The 21,411-nt window shown below is 42.4% G+C and overlaps 1 protein-coding gene across 1 annotated transcript in view; it reads left to right on the forward strand.

Annotated features, from left to right (window-relative positions):
- Positions 1-7,242: 7,242 nt before the first annotated feature.
- frmpd4 (FERM and PDZ domain containing 4) overlaps positions 7,243-21,411 on the forward strand; it is a 124,368-nt gene continuing 110,199 nt past the window's right edge. Inside the window, exon 1 of the mRNA XM_061971212.2 lies at positions 7,243-7,318. Within this exon, the coding sequence (XP_061827196.1) occupies positions 7,251-7,318 (68 nt within the window). The 5' untranslated portion in view covers positions 7,243-7,250. The remainder of the gene's footprint in view (positions 7,319-21,411) is intronic.

Below are 21,411 nucleotides of genomic sequence, written 5' to 3' on the forward strand. Positions count from 1 at the left end.
ATATATATATACACATATATATATATATAAATGATAAATGATAAATGGGTTGTACTTGTATAGCGCTTTTCTACCTTCAAGGTACTCAAAGCGCTTTGACACTACTTCCACATTTACCCATTCACACACACATTCACACACTGATGGAGGGAGCTGCCATGCAAGGCGCTAACCAGCACCCATCAGGAGCAAGGGTGAAGTGTCTTGCTCAGGACACAACGGACATGAGGAGGTTGGTACTAGGTGGGGATTGAACCAGGGACCCTTGGGTTGCGCACGGCCACTCTCCCACTGCGCCACGCCGTATATATATATATATATATATATATATATATATATATATATATATATATATATATATACATACAGATATGTATATATATATATATATATATATGTATATATATATATATATATATATATATATATATATATATTGTGCTCGTGGCGTGAAAGCAAGACAACTTTAAGTATAGTTGACACACAAAAACGTGTGCGTCGTTTATTCTTCCAAGCACAAGCAAGAATGAATGATATCACAACAAAAAACTCAAATCTCGCGGGAACAACAAACCCCCACCTTTGCGAGAATCTACTGACGGCCACTTAAAGGGGCCACGCCGAATTACTCGCTCTTAACTGCACACAAAGAACAACATTGTCATATGCACAATAGTACAGTACAGTGAATGATGACAAACTCAAATAACAGGTGTGGTGAATTATGTCCTTAAATCAACTGCTACACACGTCCCCCCAGAATTCGCCACCACAAAGAAAACAAACCGTCAATGGACAGGGGCACGGACGGGCCGACCAGACCGGGTGCGCCGGACCGGTACCAACGCCGGGGAGTCAGCAGGGGGGACCGGAAGGGCACCTGCACTGTCCAAGGTCCCGGGGGCCTGCGTAGAAGGATGCATAACATTATCATGAGGCCTAGGTAGAGCGGGCGGACGACCCCGGCGCGGGGGTACGGCCGTGGTAACCGGCTGACTAAGATCCAAGTGGGCCGCTTTCAGCCGGTCCACCGTGATCTTTTCAGACCGACCCCCGATGTCCAACAGAAAATGCTTGTCACCGCTCTCTAGGACGCGAAATGGCCCATCGTAAGGAGGCTGAAGGGGGCCGCGGTGGGCGTCGTGTCAGACAAAAACAAACGCTGCTCCCTTTAAGGAAGCGGAAACATGAGGCGGCGTAAGGCCGTGTTGAGAAGTGGGGATGGGGGCAAAACTCTTGGCGGCATCGAGGAGAGCAGCTCGCTGCTTACCGGCGGACCAAGGTGTCGTCGTGCTAGGAATAAAGTCGCCTGGCACTCGCAGGGGCTGGCCATACACCAACTCTGCCGAGGAAGATTGCAAGTCTTCCTTGGGGGCAGTCCGAAGCCCCACCATCACCCAAGGGAGCTTGTCTACCCAAGCGCTGTCCTTCAGGGACGCCCTAAGTGCTGCCTTCATGGACCTGTGAAATCGCTCACACATACCATTGGCCTGCGGGTGATACGCCGTCGTGTGGTGGAGTTTCACACCCAAGCTCTCGGCCACAGCGGCCCAGAGCTCAGAAGTGAACTGAGAGCCCCGGTCGGATGATAGGTCCGATGGGGTACCGAAACGGGCAACCCACATACCAATGAACGCGCGCGTCAGAGGTACTGCCTCCGGCCAGCGGGTGGTCCTGTCGACCATCGTGAGGAGGTATGTGCAGCCGCGTGAGGATGGGAGAGGTCCGACCAGGTCCACATTGACATGGTCAAAACGGCGCTCCGGAACCGTAAACGGTGCCAGTGGGGCCCGCGTGTGGCAGTGCACTTTTGAGCGCTGGCATACCACACATGTGGAAGCCCAGTCCCTAACGTCTTTTTTCAGTCCACGCCAGACAAATTTTGCAGCAACCAGCCGCTGGGAAGGTTTCCTCCCAGGGTGGGAAAGGCCGTGGATGGAGTCGAACACGCGCCGCCTCCAAATGGCGGGCACGAGGGGCCGTGGCCGACCGGTAGCGACGTCACAAAGGAGTGTAACCCCGGTGTCCTCAAATGGGACCTCAGACAACCGAAGCCCTGTGGCTGCAGCCTTCAGAGCTTGGATGTCTGGGTCGTCGGCCTGGTCAACTGCCATTTGTGCAAAATCGAGTCCCACATGGACAGCGCTCGCGACGGCTCGGGAAAGGCAATCAGCCACGACATTGCTCTTACCAGCAAGGTGCTGGATGTCCGTCGTGAACTCTGAGACGTAGGAGAGGTGCCTCTGTTGCCGAGCCGACCACGGTTCAGCCGTCTTGGCCATCGCGAAAGTGAGGGGTTTGTGGTCCACAAAAGCCGTGAAAGGCCGGCCTTCAAGCAACGAACGGAAATGGCGTATGGCCAGATAGAGGCCAAGGAGCTCACGGTCAAATGTGCTATATTTCCGCTCGCAGGGACGCAACTGCCTGCTAAAGAAAGCCAAAGGCTGCCAAGTGCCACCCGCCCACTGCTCATGCACTGCACCTACAGCATAGTCTGACGCGTCCGTGGTGATTGCAATAGGAGCATCAGGTAATGGGTGTGCCAGCAGGGTAGCGTTAGCGAGAGCAGACTTGACCCCCAAAAAAGCAGTGTGCCGTGCGTCAGACCAGTCCACCATGTGCTTGGGAGCAGCTCCTTTAAGAGCATCATACAGCGGCCGCATGAGGTCAGCTGCTCGGGGAATGAAACGATGGTAAAAATTTACCATGCCAAGGAACTCCTGAAGAGCCTTAACCGTGAGTGGGCGGGGGAAGTTTGCGATGGCAGCAACCTTCGCTGGGAGGGGAACTGCCCCGCACTCAGTGACCCGATGTCCGAGGAAGTCGATTACAGACAACCCGAACTGGCACTTAGCTGGGTTAACAATGAGCCCATGTTGGCTAAGGCGCTGAAAAAGGGACCTGAGGTGGGTCACATGCTCGGCCTGAGAGGTGATTGCGACCAGGATATCATCCAAATAGACAAATAGAAACGGCAAGTCACGTAAAACAGAGTCCATTAACCGCTGGAAAGTCTGTGCGGCACTCTTAAGGCCAAAAGGCATCAGGTAATGGGTGTGCCAGCAGGGTAGCGTTAGCGAGAGCAGACTTGACCCCCAAAAAAGCAGTGTGCCGTGCGTCAGACCAGTCCACCATGTGCTTTGGAGCAGCTCCTTTAAGAGCATCATACAGCGGCCGCATGAGGTCAGCTGCTCGGGGAATGAAACGATGGTAAAAATTTACCATGCCAAGGAACTCCTGAAGAGCCTTAACCGTGAGTGGGCGGGGGAAGTTTGCGATGGCAGCAACCTTCGCTGGGAGGGGAACTGCCCCGCACTCAGTGACACGATGTCCGAGGAAGTCGATTACAGACAACCCGAACTGGCACTTAGCTGGGTTAACAATGAGCCCATGTTGGCTAAGGCGCTGAAAAAGGGACCTGAGGTGGGTCACATGCTCGGCCTGAGAGGTGATTGCGACCAGGATATCATCCAAATAGACAAATAGAAACGGCAAGTCACGTAAAACAGACTCCATTAACCGCTGGAAAGTCTGTGCGGCACTCTTAAGGCCAAAAGGCATACGTAAAAATTCAAACAGTCCAAATGGGGTGATGACCGCTGTCTTCGGGATATCAGAGGGGTGGACCGGCACCTGATGATAGCCCCGGACGAGATCCACCTTAGAAAACACAGATTTTCCAGCGAGGTTGGCGGAAAAATCTTGTATGTGGGGTACCGGATAACGGTCCGGGGTAGTCGCCTCGTTGAGTCTGCGGTAATCACCGCATGGCCGCCAACCACCCCCGGGCTTCTCCACCATGTGGAGGGGTGACGACCACGGGCAGTCTGAGCGGCGAATGATCCCGAGGCGTTCCATGGTCTCGAATTCAGCTCTAGCGATGGAGAGCTTAGCAGGGTCCAAGCGCCGGGCTCGTGCATGCACAGGGGGGCCCGCGGTGGCAATGTGGTGTTCCACACCATGCTTGGCGGTAGATGATGAGAACGTGGGCTGCGCCAGGGTGGGGAACTCGGCGAGGAGGCGCAGAAAAACGTCTGCGATGGGTAGCATGCTGGAAAGCCTGATGGAGTCTGTCGCGCTGAGACTGCACTTGTACGAGCAGAACGTAATCGCATCCACCAAACGCCTGTTTTTAACATCCACAAGGAGGCCGAAAGCACAGAGAAAATCTGCACCGATGAGCGGCACCGTCACTTTAGCAGTCACAAAGTCCCAACTGAAACGCTGTCCACCAAAACACAGTTCCACATACCGTATTCCGTAAGTGCGGATAGGGCTGCCATTGGCCGCTTCCATGGGGGGGCCATGCGACTCAGACAGCATGTCCAACCTTGATGCTGGTAGGACGCTCCTCTGCGCGCCGGTGTCACACAGGAACCGTCGCCCAGAGAGGGAGTCCTGGATGAAGAGCAGCCTGCCCGCACTGCCGACGCTCATGGCCACTGCTGAACGCCGGCCCCGGCGTTTCCCGGCGGCGGTCCACGAAAACTGCACGGGGTACGGCACCGCCTAGCTTTGGTCCCAAACTTTGCGTGGAAAAAACATAGTCCAGAATCCGGTTGCCGCCTGGGGGGCGCAGCAGCAGCAGCGAGAGTGGGAGAATCTGCCATGGGTCTTTCTGTCTCAGCCGGAAGGAAAGCAGCCACAAAGCTAGGTTGGGAAGCTAAAAAGAACTTATCAGCTTCAGCAGCTAGTTCGCGGCAGTCCAAAATGGCGGTGTTGGCTAAAGAAGCCCGCACCTGAGAAGGCAGGAGCCTCAGGAAAAACTGCACGAAGAGGAATCCTGGTCTGTGCTCACCTAAGAGACCCAGCATTTTGTCCATTAGTTCAGAGGGCTTGTAATCGCCAAGCCCCTGCAACGAAAAAAGGCGGCTAGCTCGCTCCGCGTCAGAAAGTTGAAATGTCTGTAAGAGGTGAGCCTTCAATGTGAGGTACTTGTTCCTCTCCGGTGGGTGCGTGAGGATGCCAACCACTCTGTCCGCCGTCGCGCTCCCAAGGGAGGACACGACATAATAAAACTTAGTGTCGTCCTCGGTGATACCACGCAGGGCGAACTGTGCCTCGGCCTGGGCAAACCATGTGGTCGCGGAAGTTTCCCAGAACTCGGGCAGCTTAAGAGAAACCGCATTCGCCGTCATGGTCGCTAATATTCACCGAATCCGTTCAGTGAAGCGTCGGGGTCACCAGTGTTGTGCTCGTGGCGTGAAAGCAAGACAACTTTAAGTATAGTTGACACACAAAAACGTGAGCGTCGTTTATTCCTCCAAGCACAAGCAAGAATGAATGATATCACAACAAAAAACTCAAATCTCGCGGGAACAACAAACCCCCACCTTTGCGAGAATCTACTGACGGCCACTTAAAGGGGCCGCGCCGAATTACTCGCTCTTAACTGCACACAAAGAACAACATTGTCATATGCACAATAGAACAGTACAGTGAATGATGACAAACTCAAATAACAGGTGTGGTGAATTATGTCCTTAAATCAACCGCTACAATATATATATATATATATATATATATATATATATATATATATATATATATATATATATATATATATATATATATATATATATAAAGTTAAAGTTAAAGTTAAAGTACCAATGATTGTCACACACACACTAGGTGTGGCGAGATTATTCTCTGCATTTGACCCATCACCCTTGATCACCCCCTGGGAGGTGAGGGGAGCAGTGGGCAGCAGCGGTGGCCGCGCCCGGGAATCATTTTGGTGATTTAACCCCCAATTCCAACCCTTGATGCTGAGTGCCAAGCAGGGAGGTAATGGGTCCCATTTTTTTTTATAGTCTTTGGTATGACTCGGCCGGGGTTTGAACTCACAACCTACCGATCTCAGGGCGGACACTCTAACCACTAGGCCACTGAGTAGGTATATGTATATATGTATATATATATATGTATATATAGGTATATGTATATATATATATATATATATATATATATATGTGTTGAATCAGGGGCCACATAGGTCTGTAAAAATGCATCTTCTGGGGGCCGTAGTGTGTGTGTTATTATATTTTAAATGAATGTACTGTTTTAATAAATCATAACTGATGGTAATAATTATAACTACAGAAAGAAAAAAACACCAACAACTTAGTTATTGTCCGCTGCCTGTATGCTACTCCAAGTGTTTGCTGCAAAACGATGTGTAGAATTAACAATGTAAATGTTACCAGGGTTTGTTGTAAGTGTGTGTTGGATGATTCTTTCATCTGTCCAGAGGGGCAAGGCAAGGAGGTAGTCCGTGGGCAAGCAAGCGGTCGGGGGCTAGAGAGAAGCTACGAGGTCCGTGTCCAAGCAGGGGTCGAGGATCGAGGGAGGCAGTCCAAAATCCAGAGCGGAGTCGAGGCTCACAGCTCGATCACGGGGAACAGGAAGGACACTGCGGGGGAGCACAAAGGACATGAGACACAGGAACAAGGAAGTAACAAGGAGGGCAAGTTCACGGGATAATTACTACTGAGAGTGAACTATGTTCCGGCATAGGCTCCTCGGGTCCGCTGGCCTCTATACTGCTTATCATGATTAGTCCCAGGTGCTCTGATTGTAGATTGCTTGCAGCTTTGCCGGTGCGTGGGCGTGATGCGCTCAGCGCAAGCAGGGGCGTGTCCTAGCGTGCTGCCAACGGAGGTGCTGGCAGAACTTGCTGCCGATGAAAAGCGGGTTTGAGCCCGCGCCGTGACAGTTTGGTTGAATTTGCGTAAATTGATGCAATCGGTGCATTGCGAAATCTTGGAGGGACTGATAAGTATGCTGTCCATAAGGAGATGAGGTTGAACACCATCATTGGTCTTTAGCGAACTACAACTCATTGGAAGAATGCTGCTATTTCCCCTTGGTGCTTGCTGTATCTCATCTCCTATATTTGTTAGCACATCATCTCTCCTGTAATGGGGGGAATATGTGTGTAATGGAGGAAGGAAAATGCAATCTAGCTGCCAGACAAACACTTGATTAAACCACTTTTTCAGCGCATCGGCGCAAGTCTGCGCCGTCTTGAATTTCACCTCAGCCCCAACGCCTCAAACGAGACCGTCCCACGAGGTATTGATTTCTCATTTTTTTCGCCTCCATATCCCCTTGCTGTTGATAAAATTTACACCGGGCCATGTTTCAAGGAGAGGCCTCCGCCCTCCCCTCCCTTTGCGGCGCTGCTTGGATCAAACACACGGAGAGTGGTCGCCTTGTGCTACAGTAGCTGTGGTGGTGAGGGACCAGACATGGATGATGATCACAGAGAGGCAAATGACAAGAGTGGCAGTTCGGAGGACAACCAGGAGAAGACGAGGTAGGTCTAATTTGCACTCCTGATATAGATTTCTCTTTCAAAATACTGTCATCTTTCCACCTGTTTTTACTCGTATGGAGTGGAATCAAAACTAGGGTGGAACACAACACCACGCTCTGTGTTCCAAGTTCAAAGCCATTTTTACTGTTAAAAATAGGTTCACCACTGAAGGAATACAATGAAAGAAGCCTGACAGACACATCATTGGGAACAGATATGTGGTTTCACCTAGTGGTGTTTTAGAGGTATTAGGGTTGTATGATATACCGGTATTAGTATAGTACCGCGATACTAATGAATCACATTCGGTACTATGCCGCTTCTGAAAAGTACCGGTCTGTGCCCCCGTTGTCGTCACGCCGTGTCATTGCTGGTTTACGAGCAGAGGAGCATGTTCGGCAGCGCACAATCACGGAGTACTTACAAGCAGACACAGTGTTTAGACAGAAAAGGGAGAACGGACGCATTTTGTCTTAAAAACTAACAATAAAGGTGAAGTAATAAGACAGAAACGCCCTCAGGAAGAGGTGCTTTAAGACGTGGCTAGATAGCTAGCGGCTAAAGTCCAGCCGCAGTCGGCAGTGTTTTAGCAACTTCTAAATCACTAATCCTCGCCTCCATGGTGACAAATAAAGTATGTTTCTTACAAGTAGCATTATCACTGCAGGATGAGGAATAGCTAAACATGCTTCACTACACACCGTAGCTCACCCGCGCTCACAATGTAAACAAACGCCATTGGTGGATCTACACCTAACATCCACTATAATGATACCAAGTACAGGAACAATACTACTATGACTATGTCGATATTTTTTGGCATCACAACATCTTATTTAGTTTAAAAAAAATGTATATTATGTTTATAAACTCAGGAATGATGTCCCTGGACACATAAGAACTTTGAATATGACCAATGTATGATCCTGTAACTACTTGGTATCGGATTGATACCCAAATTTGTGGTCTCATCCAAAACTAATGCAAAGCATCCAAACACTAGAAGAATAAGTGATTATTACATTTTAACAGAAGTGTAGATAGAACATGTTAAAAGAGAAAGTAAGCAGATATTAACAGTAAATGAACAAGTAGATTAATAATTCATTTCCTACCACTTGTCCTTAATAATGTTGACAAAATAATAGAATGATAAATGACACAATATGTTACTGCATATGTCAGCAGACTAATTGGGAGCCTTTGTTTGCTTATTTACTAATTAATTAAAAACAAGTTGTCTTGTATGTTCACTATTTTATTTAAGGACAAACTTGCACTAAGAAACATATGTTTAATCTACTCTAAGATTTTTTGTTAAAATAAAGCCAATATTGTATTGTGGTCCCCTTTATTTAGAAAAGTACCGAAAAGTATCGAAAAAATATTGGTATCGGGACAACACTAATAGGTACTGTATTGCTGGACTTATGTTAGTTTTGTGTACATGCAACATACAATACATAAAAAGTACCTTCTTTATAAAGGTAATTTGTATATTAATATTGAATTACTGTATGAACTCAAATATAAGATGGTCCTGTGTTTTGATGGTTAATTACTTAATGGACTGAAAATATTGTGTATTGATATTTAATTACTGTTTGGACCCAAATGTAGGTATTTAATTTAATGTAATATATAAATACAATACAAACTTGTATATTAATATTGAATCACTGTATGGATCTAAATTTAAGACAATCTTGTGTATTGATATTTAATTACTGTATGGACCCAAAAATAAAGTAATCTTCTGTATTGATATAGTCACGAAAACGCATTGCTGCGAATGTTGCGACCTCAGTATGTAGGTGAGAGGTTTTTTTTTTTAAATATTCACCAATAGCAAAAGGACGTGCAGCAGGGAAGTGCACAAAAGCGTACGCAGGCTTGACATAAGCAAAGAAGGCAAATGCAAAGCAGCCTCACAAATGCCTTGCCGGTTGGCAATGACAAACAAAACCGGACAGTAACCTTTGTCTTAGCTCGCATAATATGGCGCTCTGATTAACGATCAGAAACAGGTGTGTCTCCTGATCGCTAATCAGAGGCAGGCGAGGGAATCAGCGCTCAGGGAGCCAGGCATTTAGTAGGAACAGAAAGTAAGAGCGCTGGAAAGGAAACAACAGTATACTAAGGAAGAGAATGCAAAGCTAGGAAACACAAGGCAATGTCAGACCTGCAGTGGCAGGTCATGACAGATATAGACCTAAATATAACACAACCCTATGTATTGATATTTAACTGTATGGACCCTAATATAAGACAATCTCATGCTTTGGTGTATGATTACTGTATAGACCTAAATAAAAGACAAATCCAGCATATTGATATGTAATTACTGAATGGACTCAAAAATAAGACAAGGTTCTGATATAGAATTACTATATGGACTATATGAAACAATCCAGTTTTGATTTTTTATTTACTGCATGATAGTGTTTTTCCTATACCAATATTTTAGTACCGTACCGGTACCAAAATGTATTTCGATACATTTCTGTACTTTTCTAAATAAAGGGGACCACAACAAATTACAATATTGGCTTTTAACAAAAAATCTTACGGTACATGAAACATATGTTTCTTATTGCAATGGAAGAACAATTTTGTCCTTAATTAAAATAGTGAACATACGCGATAACTTGTCTTTAATTAGTAAGTAAACAAACATAGTCTCCTAATTTGTCTGCCGATGTATGCAGCAACATATTGTGTCATTTATCATTAAATTTTGTCAAAATTATGAGGGACAAGCTGTAAAAATGTATTATTAAGCCACTTGTTCATTTACTGTTAATTTCTTTTAACATGTTCTATCTACACTTCTGTTACAATCTAATAATCACTTATTCTTCTGTTGTTGGGCAACTGATTGGCTCAGCCTCAGACAGCTATAACTACATTGGATTTAAAGGGATGAAAATAGTGTAAAAGTGACTATCCATCCATCCATTTATTTTCTACCGCTTGTCCCTTTTGGGGTCACGTGGGGTGCCGTAGCCTATCTCATCTGCATTCGGGCGGAAGGCGGTGTACACCCTTGACAAGTTATTTCATATATAGTGGGGTCATATAATGGTAAAATTGTATTTAGAAGGTCGAAAATAAGTTGTTTTTTGTATACTCTAGCTATGCAAATATTCAATTTATAATTATTTCCTTCTTCGCAGAAATTAATTCACCACGGTCAGGCCCGAAACCAATTCATTAACAATGATAAAAAGAGCTTACTGTATTGCTATTGAATATCTATATGGAATTGAAAATAAATTGACCCTGAAAATAAGACGACCCCACTGTCAATACCTGTTTAAAAACATTTTAGGATAAAATCAAAGGCAAAAATGTATGTTTTCAATATCAGTGATATGACAACCGGTAGATTTGTCTAAGTCAGTGTTTTTCAACCACTGTGCCGCAGCACACTAGTTTACTGTGAGATACAGTCTAGTGTACCGTGGGAGACTATCTAATTTCACCTATGTGGGTTAAAGATATATTTTGCAAACCAGTAATTATAGTCTGCAAATGATGTGTTGTTGTTGAGTGTCGGTGCTGTCTAGAGCTCGGCAGAGTAACCGTGTAATACTCTTCCATATCAGTAGGTGGCAGCCGGTAGAAAATTGCTTTGTGGATGTCGGAAACAGCGGGAGGTAGTGTGCAGGCAAAAAGGTATCTAATGCTTAAACCAAAAATAAACAAAAGGTAAGTGCCCCTAAGAAAAGGCATTGAAGCTTAGGGAAGGCTATGCAGAACAAAACTAAAACTGAACTGGCTACCAAGTAAACAAAAACAGAATGCTGGACGACAGCAAAGACTTACTGTGGAGCAAAGAGGGCGTCCACAAAGTACATTCGAACATGACATGACAATCAACAATGTCCCCACAAAGAAGGATAAAAAAAACCCTGAAATATTCTTGATTGCTAAAACAAAGTAGATGCGGGAAATATCGCTCAAAGGAAGACATGAAACTGCTACATTAAAATACCCCCAAAAAAAGAGAAAAAGCCACCAAAATAGGAGGGCGAGACAAGAAGTAAAACACTACACACAGGAAAACAGCAAAAAAATCAAAATAAGTCACGGCGTGATGTGAATGGTCGTGACACCTACTTTGAGACAAGAGCTATATTGATGCATGCTTGGTTATGGTTTAAAGTCATATCCAACAATTGCGACAACGACTTTTTACTGTCAACTGAGTTTCGTTTTTTTAATGATTTCTGCTAATGGTGTGCCTCCGAATTTTTTCAACGCATATAAATGTGCCTTGGCTCAAAAAAAGTTGAAACTTTTGTTTCCTAACACCCTCAGTTCACATTTGTGTGAGTGACAGGAAGAAAAGCTCAGACTTCATAGGGAGAAGTTGAATCTCTAAAAAAATAAATAAAAATAGTATCTATATGAAAACTATATTGATTATATTGTACAGAATGCATTATGTCACAGTTCTATTTGTAGTTGAATGGATTTCGAGCACAACTGCGAAAAAAGAACGTAGGTTTATACTGACCCATTTCATATTGATTGATTGGCAACCGTTTCCCCCTTCATCATAGTGTAAAATAAACCCAATTATCCTCCACATCGCCAATAATTATCCCTATCTGTGACGTTACAAAACGAAGCTTAACCGACTCGCTGGGAGCTCAGCCTGAAGCTGACGGGCGCGCCAACATTGGCCCGATGACCTTCGTAAACCTTCCACGGACACATCGATTTTTGTTCTCCCACATTACAGCTAATGGCTGGATGCTGTGAATCCTATCCTCCCATGGTCGCACTGGGGGGGGGGGGCTTGTGCAGCATGTTGATTTGAGGAATGTGATATCCTGTGCTCTCATTGACTGAAAATGACCGACTTCTGTGCACTTCCTGTGCACGGAACGAGCTTAGTTAACAGGCATGGTTTTTTTTATGCCTTTCGGGCTTAGTCGTTTCCTGTCTGGCACAAAGAAATATTATGATTGATGCGTTTGCGAGAGTGGCTTTTTTAAAATTAGTGCTCTGTAAGATGTATTAATTGATTTCTGACTAATTCATGTTGATTAATGACCTATTTAGCATTCTTCTTTGGTTGCAAAACCAACAAAAAAAACCAAGAGGATTTCAGTCCGGGAGCTGCAGCCAAACAATGTAAATCACATTACCGGAATGTCTGGAGACAGATTTAAAAAATGCGCCTCCAGCCTTAAGTGGGAGCCAAACAAAAACGCTTACTGCATTAATATGTGTTTTTCCTGCTATGCACGCAGTGACTCTCATCATTTTATGCAAATGAGTGCATCTACTTTTTGTTGCACATCATTAAGTAATAGGGAAAATAAACACTTTTTGTTGCAGAAATATTTGCTGATAGACTTAAAAAATCAATTTGTATGCCTTTTCTCCGCTTGGTCTCCCACATTGGGAATTAATTGCACATTTCGTTTGTTTGCTTTAGCTGCTACGCATTGTTATGCTATAATTCGGCACAGGGAACTTATATAGATACGTTTCCCATAGAAAAGAAATAATCTGTTCCAGTGTCAAACTGTCACCATCATAAAATAAACATTTTAATATCCGGGAATCCTGAAGCTGTACAAGTACAAAAAGAAGCTAAACCATACAAAAATAAAATAAAACCATACAAAACTATAATAGAAGGGGAATTGTTGTGTACAGGGGCGTAGTATTAAGCGCTATTTATTTATTTATATGCTCTATATATACAAATAACAAATAATAATATTAAATAAACTAGAGAATGGCGTGTGACTATATCCGACAGTCTATGGTGTGTGACTATGTGTGGGAATTACTTTACTGAGTGTTACCGTGAGTGTTGAGCGAGAGGCAAGTCCAAAAGGGCAGGGCAGGCTCGTAGATACGAGAGACAGGCAGGAAGTCGGGGGCGATAGAGAGGCGTCAAAAAGGTCCGTGTCCAGGCGGGAGGTCGAGATCCAAGAGGCAGCCAGAGAACCAGAGGGGAACACAGGGGAAGACGAGACACACAGCTCGTCCCGCGGGAACGAAGGGTTGCTGCAAGATACAACAAGGGGGACACGGGACCAATCAAACACGAAGAGGGAGAAACACAGAGAGAGAATATATCATAGAGCTACACAGGTTTGGCTTACTGTACAGGACAGGTAGCTACGCTTATGAAGGCGGTTCTCTGATCAGCCACAAGTGCGCTGATTGCTGGTGATTGCTTTCAGCCACTTGCTGCAGCAGGACTCACACGCGCCTGGCGCGCTCCCGGAAGTGCGCTCTTGGAGGTGCGCTCATCAGAACGCACAAATGAGTAGGCGTTGGCATGCGCCCTGGCCGTGAGAGGAACTCCATTTTTTGGGGATAATGTCTATGGTTCACATTCCTAATGAGGACAAAGACACAAAAGTGTATGTAGTTGTATTAACAAGCATAATGTGTTGCATGTCATAATCAATATTAAAAGGACTCACTCGATGGACAGTTGTCTGTTTGGTCCAGCTGGCCAGGGACATTTTTTTCCGGTTTAGTTTGGGTAAGCACGCCATTTATGTCGGCATAGCTCGGCTCCAAGTTCCACATTTGCAGTGTGACGTCGACCTCACCTTTCAGCGTCTCTTCGGGCTATAAGTAGCAGTTCATCCTCAGTATATTCAGCTTAAAAAAAATAAGGTTGTGAATCTTCATTTGTCCAAAAATAGTCATCTTTGTTTGTCTGTTACCAAGTCTGCCATGATTAGAACACCCTCGCGTTTGTTTCCGAAACTCAGAACACACATTTGTTGCCGGAAATCGGAAGTGCGTTGCTATGGAAATGGAAATAAGGGAGCCTGAGGAAATATGTTCTGGTAATGCATAAAATGACCAAAATATTGGTAATTGTTGCACATACTACATATTGTTTTGAACGTGTTTGTTACCACATATTTACTTGCAGTGTGTATATAAAATGTTGATGGAGGGTTTTGAAGTTGTTTTGGAGGGCTTTGAAGGCTACAATGTATTTTGCAAGCGTTTTTTTGTTATCGTCTTTAGATACGTATAAAAAAAAAAGACATGTTCTTGTCTCTCATAATGATTGTAAACGTGTGTTGTTGATAAATGGCTTTGGCTTTGCATAGTAGAGTTTTAACTTGCACTTACAGATGTAACTGTAGTTACTGACAGTGGTTTTCTGAAGTGTTCCTGAGCCCATGTGGTGATATCCTTTACACAATGATGTCGCTTTTTAATGCAGTACAGCCTGAGGGATCCAAAGTCACAGGCATTCAATGTTACGTGCAGTGATTTCTCCAGATTCTCTAAACCTTTTGATGATATTACGGACCGTAAATGGTGAAATCCCTAAACTCCTTGCAATAGCCAGTCTTTTTTGCCACTTGTGCCAGCTACAAATGAGATAATATTTGCAAAACATAATGTTTACCAGTTTGAGCGTTAAGTATCTTGTCTTTGCAGTCTATTCAATTGAATATAGGTTAAAAATGATTTGCAAATCATTGTATTCTGTTTTTATTTACGATTTACACAACGTGCCAATTTCACTGGTTTTGGGTTTTGTATAATTAGTGCTGTTAAAGGATTGAAATTGTAATCAGATTAATGAAAAAGACGGCGCTTAGATGGCAGCATATGTTATTCCAAAACCTGTATGTACCTTTCAGCATTAATGGTGCCTTCACAGATGTGTAAGTTACCCATGCCTTGGGCACTAATACACCCCCATACCATCACAGATGCTGGCTTTTGAACTTTGCGTCGATAACAGTCTGGATGGTTCGCTTCCCCTTTGGTCCGGATGACACGATGTTGAATATTTCCTAAAACAATTTGAAATGTGGACTCGTCAGACCACAGAACACTTTTCCACTTTGCATGAGTCCATCTTAGATGATCTCGGGCCCAGAGAAGCCGGCGGCGTTTCTGGATGTTGTTGATAAATGGCTTTCGCTTTGCATAGTAGAGCTTTAACTTGCACTTACAGATGTAGCGACAAACTGTATTTTGTGACAGTGGTTTTCTGAAGTGTTACTGAGCCCATGTGGTGATATCCTTTAGAGATTGATGTCGGATTTTGATACAGTGCCGTCTGAGGGATCGAAGGTCACGGTCATTCAATGTTGGCTTCCGGCCATGCCGCTTACGTGGAGTGATTTATCCAGATTCTCTGAACCTTTTGATGATATTATGGACCATAGATGTTGAAATCCCTAAATTTCTTGCAATTGCACTTTGAAAAACGTTGTTCTTAAACTGTTTGACTATTTGCTCACGCAGTTGTGGACAAAGGGGTGTACCTCGCCCCATCCTTTCTTGTGAAAGACTGAGCATTTTTTGGGAAGCTGTTTTTATACCCAATCATAGCACCCACCTGTTCCCAATTAGCCTGCACACCTGTGGGATGTTCCAAATAAGTGTTTGATGAGCATTCCTCAACTTTATCAGTATGTATTGCCACCTTTCCCAACTTCTTTGTCACGTGTTGCTGGCATCAAATTCTAAAGTTAATGATTATTTGCAAAAAAAAAAAAAATGTTTATCAGTTTGAACACCAAATATGTTGTCTTTGTAGCATATTCAACTGAATATGGGTTGAAAATGATTTGCAAATCATTGTATTCCGTTTATATTTACATCTAACACAATTTCCCAACTCATATGGAAACGGGGTTTGTACACAAGAGGTAATCAAGATAAAACGAATTGAATTGAAGAATTGAAATAAACAGACTACTATCCAATAAAAATAATAAGCAATCCTGTACAATATACAAAACACTATACAAAATACAAAATACAGTACAATATACAGAACAAGACAAGAGTACCGGAGTAATAAATAACAATCATACAATATATAGGAATATACATCTAATAACAAGTTATTGGGGTGTTTAGTGGGACAGGCCAAAGTTAAGTTGTCAAAAATGGTAGCAAATGCGTCACGGACCGCTACCGGTCCCCGGACCGGTGGTTGAGGACCACCGATATAGACCACAAGGAAGTGCTTTCAATTTAGAAAAACAATTATAATAATATGACTCCTTTAATGCGCCCTATATATGAAAAAAAGATAAAAAATAGACCATTCATCGGCAGTGTGTCCTATGGTCCGGAAAATACGGTAGTTGAAAAATCCCTGTTCTATGGTTATCATCACACTTTTCCAGCTTGTACATGACTTCACTGAGCTTAAGCAATCAAACTGTGAGGGTCCGATTAAAGTGAACAGCCCGTTAAATCAGATAAGTCTCATAACACACTCTGGCCTATTGACCTTGTCGTAAATACTCGCTGTTATGACTCCGGGAAAAACAAGCTAAATGCAGTTCTTAGTCATGTACTATTGGCACAAGGGTTAGTGCACAGCCGCTGCTTTTACTCCAACTGCTGCGACCCGTGTGTCACACAAAAGCAGGCCACTGATGCAAGTGTGTTGTGGCCAAGGGGCGAGAGCTGCACCGCCGCTATGATTGGATGGATTCATATGCAATGTTTTAGCCCAACGGAAAAGGCTTTACACTCATGACCATGTGCCTCTGCTCGGTTCCTGCATGTGAAAAGCAGTATCATACTCTATTCATGTCATATTATGCTCCTTCCAGCGCTGTTTTTAGGTTAGAGTTTGTATCCAATCAGAATTCAGATAGCTTATGTTGCCATGCTGTACCAAATCTGCCCGGTGCCTTCAGAATCAATAATGAAGGCGTCCGTGCACTGTAAGTGAACGGGCACATACAGTTGATAGACAGTTGCGATAGCCAATCAGATCACAAGTTGTTGTCAGTAAGGCCTTCTAGATGGCCTAAGGTTGAACGTGACATTTACGCGTCCTGTGATTGGACACTCACCGGGACCGTTAGTGGGTCAATTTGAGAACACATACAGTTGATAGACAGTTGCGATAGCCAATTAGATCACAAGTTGTTGACAGTAGCCCATACTTGCCAACCTTGAGACCTCTGAATTCGGGAGATGGGGGGGGGGGATGACATGGCACCCCAAACCATCACTGATGGTGGAAACTTTACACTAGACTTCAGGCAACGTGGATCCTGTGCCTCTCCTGTCTTCCTCCAGACTCTGGGACCTCGATTTTCAAAGGAAATGCAAAATTTGCTTTCGTCAGAAAACATGACTTTGGACCACTCAGCAGCAGTCCAGCTGGTGTCGGTCCACTCTGTTTCCTGAGATCCAGGGTCAACGCAGCCGTCTACCAGCAAGTTTTAGAGCACTTCATGCTTCCTGCTGCTGACCTGCTCTATGGAGATGGAGATTTCAAGTTCCAACAGGACTTGGCGCCTGCACACAGCGCAAAATCTACCCGTGCCTGGTTTACGGACCATGGTATTTCTGTTCTAAATTGGCCCGCCAACTCCCCTGACCTTAGCCCCATAGAAAATCTGTGGAGTATTGTGAAAAGGAAGATGCAGAATGCCAGACCCAAAAACGCAGAAGAGTTGAAGGCCACTATCAGAGCAACCTGGGCTCTCATAACACCTGAGCAGTGCCAGAAACTCATCGACTCCATGCCACGCCGCATTAACGCAGTAATTGAGGCAAAAGGAGCTCCAACCAAGTATTGAGTATTGTACATGCTCATATTTTTCATTTTCATACTTTTCAGTTGGCCAACATTTCTAAAAATCCCTTTTTTGTATTAGCCTTACACAATATTCTAATTTTGTGACACACGGAATTTTGGATTTTCATTTGTTGCCACTTCAAATCATCAAAATTAAATGAAATAAACATTTGAATGCATCAGTCTGTGTGCAATGAATAAATATAATGTACAAGTTACACCTTTTGAATGCAATTACTGAAATAAATCAAGTTTTTCAAAATATTCTAATTTACTGGCTTTTACCTGTATATCCATTCGACCACCGTGTTCAATGGAGAAGTCTGATTTACAAAATGTGCAGGCAGCATACCACTTCCCCTTCGAGCTGTCCTGTATGAACTGAAATTATTTTTTCCAGTCATTTTGGAACTTGCAAGCGTACTTCTTCTTCTTACTCGTCGTCGCCATGTCTCTTCTTCGTTCTTCTGCTTCGTCTCTGTTATGTTTTTAGACATTACTACTTGCCGTAGTTTTGAAGCAATGCATGATGGGAATCCGGATGTTGTGTGTCAGTGTATTAACGTGCCGGCTGGAATAAACACACGCTGAGAAATAGCTCCGTACCTGCCTACTTTATGGGTTATAGATAAACCTATGGATAACGGAGACATATATAATAGTCTCCTTTCAGGTGAGAAAAATGCTAAAGGCAATATTGTTGTCCGGGTGGAAATCGGGACAAATTCGGGAGAATGGTTGCCCCGGGAGATTTTCGGGAGGGGCACTGAAATTCGGGAGTCTCCCGGGAAAACCGGGAGGGTTGGCAAGTATGCAGTAGCCTATCTAAGTAGCCTGATGTTAACGAGACTGTGATTGGATACTCACTTGTCATTCCAAAGTGAGTATCCAATCACAAGTTGCAACTTAGCAGGAAGCAGGAAGTGTTGACCCACAAAGAAGGAGAACGCAACGTTGATTAGGTGGCAGATATACAGTACAGTTTGCGCACACCTTCTCATTTCAATGCGTTTTAATTTTATTTTCATGACTATTTACATTGTAGATTGTCACTGAAGGCATCAAAACTATGACACCTGTGAAGTGAAATCCATTTCAGGTGACTAAATCTTGAAGCTCAACGAGAGAATGCCAAGAGTGTGCAAAACAGTAATCAGAGCAAAGGGTGGCTATTTTGAAGAAACTAGAATATAAAACATGTTTTCAGTTATTTCACCTTTTTTTGTTAAGTACATAACTCCACATGTGTTCGTTCATGGTGTTGAAGCCTTCAGTGACAATCTTCAATGTAAATAGTCATGAAAATAAAAAAAACACATTAAATGAGTAGGTATGTCCAAACTTTTGAGCTAGGTAACATAAGACTTCCATTACCCAGCATGCCACAGGCAGTAGCCCCGTTTCAGGTTGTTGAATGTAGCCATAGCTGGATGTTTTTGATGAGCACACTGTGGAGTAAACTTTAGGAACTCAGCCAACACGCCTCGTCTGCAAGACAACACATGTATTTGCAAGGCCATTTTCAAGAAGGATATTTAAAGAGAAACTACATCTTGTGGTCATGTGGTGACATCAATGATGGTATTTTGAGAGGTAATCATTGAAGTCGGACATCACTGAAGGCCTAGGTGGGAAACGCACGGCCCGCCACTGTCTATTTGTATATATACATGAGGTGACCAGAATAATGTTGGATTGTTGCCAGAATACGCTTATACAGAATTATTACCTATAAAAAAGGAATTGTGGTATGAGAATTAAGTTATTAATTAAATTGTTTCAATTTTATTCTCAAAAAAAGTTTTGTTTTTTTATATGCTGACATAATTCTTGTAATACTACGATTTTACACGAAGAAAATTACAACTTAAATCTTGAAAAATATTTTTATATACTATTTTTTTCATATTATTTCAACTTTACCCACGGAAAGTGATGACGTTTCACTTGTCGTATCTGAACTTGTGGTTTTGTACATGTTATCTTTTTTACAAGTTTTTCCTTGTAAACTTCCAACTTATTATTGTAAAATACTTTTTCTCTTGTAAAATTGAAACAAATAAGACCGTTTTGGTAAAATTACAATTTTGTTCTCCACCAAACACCATTTTTGGCTGGTAACTCGAGCACTTTGTTCCTCATTAAATGAAAATTATCTTCTTAAATATTTTAACATAATTCTAGAATTACAAAAAATATATTTTTTTTCAAACTTTTTTTTTTACAAACATGTTTCTCATAATATTCTGACTTAATTATTTAAATATTACAATTGTATTCCCTTAAACGCTAAAATATTTTTTACTTTAACACTAATAGTTAATTAATTATATTAAATGTATAACTTGTCTTCACAAAAGTATGCCTTTATTCTGGTCAAATTAAAACCCCTTTCTCAAAAAAAATCACAAAAAAAATGTTTTAGTTCTACTACTTCTTGTTTCTAAATAAGAAAACATTGTATTTTTGTAATAAAATCTGACACAGTTCAAGTAATGTTACAATTATATCCTCAGAAAATTACAACCTTTTTTTTCTCCCAAAGCTAGACTATTACTTTTTTCAATATTCCAAACTAGTTCTTAGAAAATAAAAAATTGGGTAGATTTGCAAAATTATGACTATAATTTGAGAAAAGTTTTATTATTTTTACCTTTTTAAAAAATATTTTTTTTCTTGATACACTATACACTTTTTTTTCTAAACTGACCTCTTCTGAATTGTAGTATTCTGATGTAATCATTGTAATCATTTTCTCATTTGTAAAAAAAACAAAAACTTCTGGTGTTCTAAATTATTTCAAAACAGTTTCCCGCAAAAAGTTTTTTTGACTAAATATTTTTTTACTTGTAAAAAAAAATCTGACATATATACAAATATATTCACAGAAAATGACAACATGTTTTCTCCCAAAACTAGAGTACTACTTTTTTCAACATTCCAAACTAGTTCTTAGAAAATAACAATTTTATTATTGTAGATTATAAACTAATTGCAAAATTATGACTATATTTTAAGAAAATTGTAATTACTACGTTTCCTTTGTTCTCGGAAATGTTTTTTTTCTTGATACGCTAAACACTTTTTTCTCAAAATGTATTGTATAAAATGTAATTTATACAATATAAAACTTTTATTTTTTGAAAAATTCTAACTTTTTTCTTGTTGTATTTCAAATTAATTTGGAAACATTTTCTCACAAAAAATGTTCTGAAAAAAAAAATAGTTTCTTCTAAAAAATATATGATATAGTTGAGTTATGTTACAAATAGATACACATTTTTTCCCCCAAAACGAGAGTATTACTTTTTTCAACATTCCAAACTAGTTCTTAGAAATTAACAATTTTATTCTTGTAGATTATACAATTTGCAAAAATATCACCATATTTTGAGAAAATGTACATTTGTCACAACCTTTGTGTCAGGTCTGACATGTTCTTGTGTTTCCCTATTTTCTGTATTTGTTTCCTTTCCGGTGCTTTGATTTCTGTTCACTTCCGGTGTGGTTTCACCACTGTGGC

The sequence above is a fragment of the Nerophis lumbriciformis genome, linkage group LG13 (assembly GCF_033978685.3).
Source record: "Nerophis lumbriciformis linkage group LG13, RoL_Nlum_v2.1, whole genome shotgun sequence".
Taxonomy (NCBI): domain Eukaryota; kingdom Metazoa; phylum Chordata; class Actinopteri; order Syngnathiformes; family Syngnathidae; genus Nerophis; species Nerophis lumbriciformis.